General features: G+C 35.0%; 1 protein-coding gene across 1 annotated transcript; it reads left to right on the top strand.

Annotated features, from left to right (window-relative positions):
* Positions 1 to 6708: 6708 nt before the first annotated feature.
* Positions 6709 to 8299, top strand: LOC149676758 (cuticle protein 10.9-like). Its single transcript, XM_089838474.1, has 4 exons — positions 6709 to 7315; positions 7391 to 7456; positions 7601 to 7828; positions 7901 to 8299. Exons 1-4 carry the CDS (start codon positions 7304 to 7306, stop codon positions 7949 to 7951), a joined length of 357 nt encoding a protein of 118 aa, XP_089694600.1. The 5' UTR covers positions 6709 to 7303; the 3' UTR covers positions 7952 to 8299.
* Positions 8300 to 8925: the final 626 nt, after the last annotated feature.

The raw sequence follows: 8925 nt of genomic DNA, 5'->3' as shown, positions 1-8925 counted from the left end.
GGGTAACGACGGTTTGTACAGAACCGTCGAATACGTAGCTGACGAAAACGGATTCAGAGCCCACATCAGCACCAACGAGCCAGGAACCGCTCCAATTAGCCCAGCTGATGTTCTTATTGATTCCAAGCCCGTTACCGGCGAAGCTGCCCCACAAGTTGTTAAGGTAAGTCAGGCGAAAAAATTCACCCAAAAAACTATAATGGACTTTTCAATAAAACACCTATTTAGGCTGTTGCTTCTGCCCCGGCTATTTTGAAGACCCCAGTCTATGGACACCAACAAATCTACGCTCAACAACAATACGCTGCTCCAGCCGTCCTCAAGGCTCCAGTCTACGCTTCCCAACAAATCTACGCTCAAGCTCCCGCTGTCCTCAAGGCTCCCGTCTACGCTCAACAACAATACGCCGCTCCCGCTGTCCTCAAGGCTCCAGTCTACGCCGCCCAACAAGTCTACGCTCAAGCTCCAGCTGTCCTTAAGGCTCCAGTCTACGCCTCCCAACGCGTCTACGCCCAAGCTCCCGCTGTCCTCAAGGCTCCCGTCTACGCTCAACAACAATACGCCGCTCCCGCTGTCCTCAAGGCTCCAGTCTACGCCGCCCAACAAGTCTACGCTCAAGGTCCAGCTGTCCTCAAGGCTCCAGTAGCTCAATTTTCTCAACACTACGCCGCTGCCCCCGCTTTACTCAAAACTCCAGCTCTCGCTCAAGCTCCCATTTACGCTAACGCTGGACCACTTTACGCCAAAGCTCAACTATCTCACGGACACTACTAAATCATAATTTAAACCGCGTCCAAACTTCGTCCTTTTCTTTCTACATAAATTTGTAACTTTGTCCTTTCACCTCTTTACGATTGATTCGTAACTATATATTTATATCTTGAAACTATAGGTATTATGAATTAAAATATATTTCAATATTTCAAAGAATTTTGACCTTTCTTTTTTACGTGTTGGGGTTCAAATTTCACGAATTTGGGCGTTGCGGGCCAGATAAACGTGAAAAATTCATTTATTTTTAAATCGTGCTTCAATTTCATTTATTTAAAGTTTCGAACTACACTATCAAATCCACACATTAACACCGTTTTATGGAAAGTGTGGCAAATCACGACGCGTTAATTTTCTTTTCTTTTCTTTTTTAAATGAAAACTAATCACGAGGTTTCAAAAATTAAAAATATGGACACCTCTTTAACCATTTAATAAACACTCCGAAATTTTAGGATTTAATAAAAATTCATGATTTTTATACTCATATTTACTAATTTAAAAAAAATAAATAAAAGTATGTTTACTTCAAAACATCAGCCAACAGCGTCAAAGATCAAACTTAAAAACTCTAAAATAACGCTTCTATTTTACCTGTTCCTATTTTAAATCAGGACCCATTTAAATAATTTCGTAATTAATAACACAATCATGCCATGCATTTTTCGCATATATATGTAATTCGAAACAGCCCCAATAATACACGCAAAATTATTAATTAAGCTAGCTCATATACGTATTATATTGTTCATCGCGAGCACATATTCTTAATTAAATTAAAACCAGTCTGATATGAAACTATTACGCCTGAATATGGTAGACAAGGGTAATAAATTTCGCATTAGCTTTGATTTTTATGGCTTTTTGATTCAACTCTATGCATACGTAAAAAAATTGGCTCGACTTCTCTTCTCTAACAGGTAATTTTTACTTCCTGCTTTAAGTTGAAATTAACTATGCACTATTTCCTTATATAGATCATAATTGACGAGAAAAAAAATATATTTCGATTTCAAGTGAAACACCAGAAAATTGTGACATAATACGTCAAATCAATCAATAGTGAAAAATAATTATATACCACCAAAATGAACTCACAGAGTCAAAAGGAAAATTTTAAAATACGTTACAAAATTAACTACTACTACTAAAGTTAAATAATTTATGAGCTTTGAACTTCTAAGGCTAATTAAATACGGAGTTGACTTATTCGATATAAAAACTAGTTTGCAATGTAACCAACCATCTTTAAGGGGTCGAGATGGCGTTTATACTTCATTCCTTTGACAATAATCTAATAACCAAGTATGGGTCCTCGATAAACGTTTCAAATGTAAGAAGGACCGTATATTGGAATGGATTAAATCGCGATAATTGTTTTTTGATTTTAAGAGCGGAGATTAATCAAAGATGGAGGTGAAATGAAAATTAAAAAAATAAAAATTGGGAATACGGTATTCTAGGTGGTTTACTATATGTCAACTTACACTTAGAAAGGAAAAGAAAGACAATTTAGAGTTGGCCCAATTTTGATAAAATATCACCTGGAAATTTTAGGAGTCGAGTTCACATTTAGTCAAGTTAATTTTTCAATATAAACTTAAATACTGAAATTTAATTTTGAAGTGTTACTTATAACTCTGGTTCTATACGAGATACAGCCCCAATTATTTTAAGTCCAACGATACTAAATACTTGGGGTTACAACAATTAGGGCCCGAATAATTAAGCAAAATGTTCATTAACCTCCTCTCCATAGGATTAAATTGGTCTTATTTACACGACAACTTTAACTCTGGTTCTATAAGAGATACTGGGAAGTCCTTTGAGTATGTTATAGCCATATTTCTCCCCTTTCAAACGATACTAAATACTTGGGGGTTACAACAATCAGTGTCCGAGTAATTAACCAAAATAATCACAAACATCCTCTCTACAGGATTAACATGGACATATTTACACGACACCATTTAACTCTGGTTCTATAAGAGATACATGGAAGCCCTTTGAGTATGTTATAGCCCTATTTCTCCCCTTTCCAAAGATAATAAATACTTAAAGATACAACCACCATAACCGGAGTAATTAAGCAAAACCTCAAAAGATACCGTTAATTCTCTATACACCTGTTCAATCCCAATTGAAACAGGGCTGCTATTTATTTATTTTCTTTACAAACAAGGAGGGGGGATTCTAAATAAATTACTACAAGCTCGTGTCAACATCTTATTGGTTCATCCCTATAAACCTTACCTCTTTAAAAATAAAAAAATTAAAAATCATCAAAATCCGGTCTACCTTGCGAGGGATGTTAGTTAAAAGAATTATAAATTCGTTTTTTTTAAAACAATTCGGAAAATTCAATTTAAGTGGGTCAATTACTGATAAAATAAAACCACATTTTAAATCAAAAATTCCAAATTCAAAAAGATGAATAGCAAAAGGTCAGAATCGCTTAATAGAAATAGCATTATAATTATTAATTAATAAAAAAAGTTGATTAAAATTTAATTAATGGTTTTCGGCCAATTAAGAAATCCCTTATCAAAACTCTGAAATGGATATATATTTTTCATTTCTTTACAGAAAACAATTAGCGTTAGATTTAATTGGCCCTTTGGACACTATTATTAAATAAAATTAATCGGTTTTTTCGGAAGCGAATTTCTTGGAATAGACCAACAAAAGTACAGTAGATTAATATGTTTCGTCAAATTTCAAATTAACCAAAATAATAGGATATCTTCGACCTCAAGACAGAAAATATTTTAACAAAGCAAAGGCGTAACAAAAACACCTCCCAATAAATATGTTTTCCCTTTTCTTTTTTCATTAGTTAACCTAGAAATTAATTTTCCATAGACTTTCACTACAGAAGAAGAAGAGATATTAAACAAGTGTTTGCCTATTGAGGTTTCGAGACTGGATTAAGAATACGCGTGGAAGCGGAATACCTGAAGGACAGACATGTGTATAAGCAGACGAAATTTATGATTCTTAGGGGTGGTGGTGGTTTAATAAAAACCTCTCATATTTCCCAAGAACACCTATGGTGACCCCCTTTAATTCCCAAACCCGTCCAAAGAAATTGAAGAGGTTTATGAGTACAAATATTTGTAAGAATTAACAGACAAGTACTGTACATTTTGAATAAGTCTATCTTCGGAAGATTGGTGCAAGAGATGGGTCGACTCTATAAGAATGGTTTAAAAATGGGTCTTGCCTCTATCTAATACAAATTAGAAATATTATTAAAAAGTAATTAAATACTTTGACATTTTCAAACTTGTCGACTTCAAAACTTTTTAACGATACGCCATTAAACGCGTCATAAAAAGACGTCCTCAAGGTTGTTACAAAGGCGAAGAAATATCTTTGCAATGGAAAAAGTCGACTCGTAAGTGACCCCAAAATTTTCGGTCACGACCTTCAACTTTTTTCAAAGATTTAAATTTGGTTCATTAAGTTTTATCATAAGTTCATAAGATATGTTCCATAAGTATAACACTTTCTATACTTCGTAATGCTACAGACATTCGAGAACGACAAGAAAGAATTGATTGGCTACACTCTGTTAATTTTGCACCTACCTATTTAGTCTGAATACTAAGCCTCTGATATGCATGTCTCACCAGGCGTCGTCGATTTACCTCGAATCTATGGCCTACCTCACTCACTTCATGACAAGCTCCAGTTTCTAAGTTACCAGTGACAAACTTATGGATAGAACACATCTTATGAACTTATGATAAAACTTATTCATATGAAAATGTTACTTCAATTCGTATTAAGCGCATCTGATGACACTGAAAAATATGACCTAAGCAATCCCCAGGATGGTATTCTAAAGGTATGAATAAAGCCTTGTTAGTCATGACCTTTGACCCTCTATGGTATATGGAAGAAATAGAACCGGGTTATATGGCAGGTTAGGTTTTGTGATATATAGTATATCTATGCAGTGACTAGTCGTTATAATATATTTAATAGCGCTTCAAGGCGTAGTATGCGAGTTAGATCATGTAAGTTGCAAAATTGATGGGTATATTTTTTTTATGTCGAAACCAGTACAAAATATGTCATTTAATGACCCTGTCCCGTAAGTGAGATTTCTTTTTTAATTTTAATTTAGATACATGTATCACTTTGTTACAGTGTGTTAGTTTTTTCAGTTCGTGGAGGAGTGGTACCAAGAAGTGATATATTAGGGAGAAGGTATAAATTCGCCACATTTCTAGCTTTATCTCCAGTCCAAACGTAGGTCCGGAGTTAATCCCCGCCGCCTCTAAATTAAAACCAGCATCTCATTGGTTCTTGAAAACTCACGTCAACGCGACGACGCGAATGACGAAAATTACAGTCATATTTTCCGACTGAGGAGAGGCGAAATAGCCCGGCCTCCTTTTAAGTCCCCCCCCTTGTATTTTGAAAGGGGGACTGGGATTATGGCGCGCGAATACTTAGGCATCTTATACCTTCTCTTCTCCCTAATAAACTAGATATCACTTCTTGCTGGTACTTCATTATTCTGCAAGTTTATGGAGGCGGACTTAAAAACTGTTTATTTGAAAAAGTTTTCGCAATATGATACTAAATTACGATTGTATTCTTCAATGCTATTTTCATACAGACCAATGAAGGTTTACGATGATAGACCAAGGTCAAAGAGGAAGAACAAAGGGTATAACAGGGTCAACCAAGGTGATGACATAGGTTAAGAGCTACCAAACAAAAGCCTCTAAAGCTACATTATATTATGCCAAGTATTTTTCCTACTTATAAAAGTATTTGTCCTAAAAGTAAAGACATCACAAGTTTGGACCAAATCCAAAAAGAATAATCTAGTTCTCTTAATTTTTAGTTGGTTTATGCGAAACAATCTTTAACGTGGTGTACCGTGTCACCAGACAAACCAGTTATGGGTAAAAAAAAACGAAACAAAATTCATGATCCAATAAGTTAACTGTCGCGAAATATTTAATGGTAAACAGTAAACTAACAAGGGGGAGGTAGGTGGGTGGAAGAAGAAATGGAAAATCCCAGATAAAATCGAAAGTTGTATCAATACAAGTTTCCTCCCCAATCCGCGAAAGAAATGATCCCATAAATTTCGAAATCAAGAAATTTAACGCGCGCTGTAATCTCATAGAGTCATCTTTCACTCTATTCCCCCATATTGGCATCCCAACAAAACTAATTCTTATTAAAAATGTTAACTTATACACCTTGCAATACATGAAGTCCAAAACTATGAAGTAAAACTAGAGTCACGATGTCATGGACTCATGGAGCCCAGCCAAAAATTTAAATGTCAAATGTGATCTCGATAAAAGAGCTAAATTTTGATAAATTTGATGCTAAACTATAAGAAAACTAAATACTAAGTCAAAAATATAGGATATTATAGGACCTTTCATGAAATTATAGGATATTCTAGGACCTTTCATGAAATTATAGGATATTCTAGGACCTTTCATGACATTATAGGATATATTATAGGACCTTTCATGAAATTATAGGATATATTATAGGACCTTTCATGAAATTATAGGATATATTATAGGACCTTTCATGAAATTATAGGATACATTATAGGATAATATAGGACAGATTCAAAGATATAGGATTTTATAGGCTTCCTAGAAACGTCGTTTCCAAAACAGATTGTGTTACCTACCACTTGATCAGAAACCCCTTTACAACTAGACAATATTTACTTCAACTTCTTAACTTTTTCTGATACATAAAACATTAAATATTTTGGAGGTCTTATCCCAATTTAATTCCCCCAAATTTTCCGGGGCCATCAATATAACATCCAGGTTATCTAGCATCCACAAAAAATAACCCTTTTGGTAAATTAATAGAGTATTCAATATAACCATAGACACGTGTAACTCTAGTATTCGTTAAAACCGTAATAAGAAATGATGTTTAGATGAGAAAAAAACTGCCCCATAAAGATTAACGGTATACTTTCTCTAAAATCAACAAAAAAGGGAGGAAGATATTTTGCTAGAAGGAAGGAAGCACGATAGATTATTGCAAATGCAAAGGGTCAAGTTGTTTTTTTCTTTTAACAAACAACAAGTACACGAGAAGGAATTAGTTCCAAAGGCGGGTTATCTTTCCATCCGCCCAATAAGAGTAGTCCAGGACAAGTTACTCCTAAAACCTAAGCAGATGGTCGGAATGGAAGTGAGATTTTTAAATTATTTTGTTGACTTGATTTCGCAAAACTATCAACAAAAAATGGTTTGATTTTAAACGGAATGTTGTTCCGTTCATTATCTAAGATGGGTTGGTTAAGATGAATCTAGAGCTAGGGCCTAATGCCTTCAAAGGGGGGATATGGATGGGGCTTTGTGTCTTCCATCATTTCGCGACTATATAAGACCAAGTGGAATCCATCGAAAGTCATCATTCGCTTCTTCCAACTCCTCTCGAGTTAACTACCAATTCAACCGCTGGACTTGTCCCATTCTAGTATTTTTCAATTCCTCGGAATTAAATCTTAATTACCTCTCTTCAATATGTTGGCTCAAGTAATTATCAACTACTTGTTATTAAGTATAGTTACGGTTGAAATTCAATTCGGAAATTTTCCCCTATCGTTCTAGGTACTCGTATGTCTCTCCTTGGCCTTGATTGCCCAAGCCCAGCTGTACCCTCAAGATGTCATCTACGTAAGTACTTTAAGATCCCTAATGACAATTACTTGTCAACTATTAGTACTAGCCTGGTTAACTCTAAACACGACGCAACGAGTATTATCAAAGGCATGAATGACAATGTCTAACCCATGACTTGACTTCTATACTTGTGTACAGCCACCCCAACCTTACAGTGTTGGTTACAGCGCCCCCTTGGAAGATGGTGGTTCCATTAGCAAGCAAGAAGAAGGTGATGCCGCCAACAGGAAGGTCGGTAGCTACAGTTTGAGCACCCCAGAAGGAGCTGTCAGGACTGTCCGATACGTCGCTGATGAAAATGGTTTCCAAGCCACCATTGAAACCAACGAACCCGGAACCCTCACCTCTGCCCCAGCTGGTGTTCAGGTACTAATCGCGGCAGCCACGCATGCGCGTGTAAATTAAAACATAGACTCACTCATTTGTTTTTTTTTTCAGATCATCTCCACCGCCCAAGGTCCAGCTGCCGGTGCTCCATACTACGGTTAAGTTAAACGTACCATTGAGATAGAACCATCCTTCTCATTGCGGGAACTAGGACCAGTAAATTCGGACTTTCTTTTGAACATTTCTATGCAAAAAAATACAAAAAAAAACATTATATGAGATTATTAAATTAATTTAAATATAATATAATACAGCTTCTTTTCTTAAATTAATTTAAATCTTTTAAAGAATTATGTCTGTGATGTTTTCTATAGTGATATTCCTTAATTTTGTGATAATTACGTGTAAATATTCGGCTTCCCCCTTTATACTTCAGCCTAATATCTTTCTACTATCTGTGCTTAGCAAAACTTAAACTTATCGTGCAGCGTAATATGTATTTCTTCCAATGTTTCGACATTTTTGTGTAATATTTGTTTGGTATTTTTTCGTAGAAAATAAATGGTGGAAAATTAAAAGGGATTTAATTGTCTACTTTATTTTAACTAAACTACCAAATTTTAAAAATTTAGATATAAAGTCTTGCAAAAAGCAGAACTCTTTAGGTTTTACAGTCTCACTTGACTAACACTACATTTTTTCCAACGAGACTTAGCATAGTATAACCATACACTTCAGGTTCAACAAGTAAAGAAAAGTAGCATGGTTTCAACTTTGATTCCCCCCCCCCCTCCAAATGAGTTTTTGAAAAAGGTCTCTAGCGTCTTCTAGGGGAAATTTGGTATACTTTTATTCGTAACTACACTACACTAAATTATTATTGAAGTATTTAAGTATGATTATATATAAATCGAATAACGACTTAAATTAATTAGTATTAATCCGAAGATCAAAAACTAAACTAAAATATACAAAAACTGCGGAAAAGTTCCCATAGGTAGCGCCACAATGTTAAGAAATTTAAAAATTTCTGTTAATTTCAAAAATTAGTCGTATCTTTAAAATTAGGTTTCCACCATGAATTTAAAACCAAGATGTACTTAGCAAAAAAACTAGAGATTATCTACCCTAAACTC

The sequence above is a fragment of the Phalangium opilio genome, unplaced genomic scaffold (genome assembly GCF_054372755.1).
Source record: "Phalangium opilio isolate 3A_F unplaced genomic scaffold, DU_Popi_V2 ptg000045l_1, whole genome shotgun sequence".
In the NCBI taxonomy this organism is placed as follows: domain Eukaryota; kingdom Metazoa; phylum Arthropoda; class Arachnida; order Opiliones; family Phalangiidae; genus Phalangium; species Phalangium opilio.
The sequence above is the reverse complement of the archived record's forward strand: the minus strand, read 5'-3'. Positions and strand labels throughout refer to the sequence as shown.

What these genes read in the sequence shown, in the direction of transcription:
- LOC149676758 (XM_089838474.1), top strand. An exon ending in ACCCTCAAGATGTCATCTAC is followed by an intron (nt 7,457 to 7,600) that starts GTAAGTACTTTA and finishes ACTTGTGTACAG; the next exon opens with CCACCCCAACCTTACAGTGT. An exon ending in CTGCCCCAGCTGGTGTTCAG is followed by an intron (nt 7,829 to 7,900) that starts GTACTAATCGCG and finishes TTTTTTTTTCAG; the next exon opens with ATCATCTCCACCGCCCAAGG.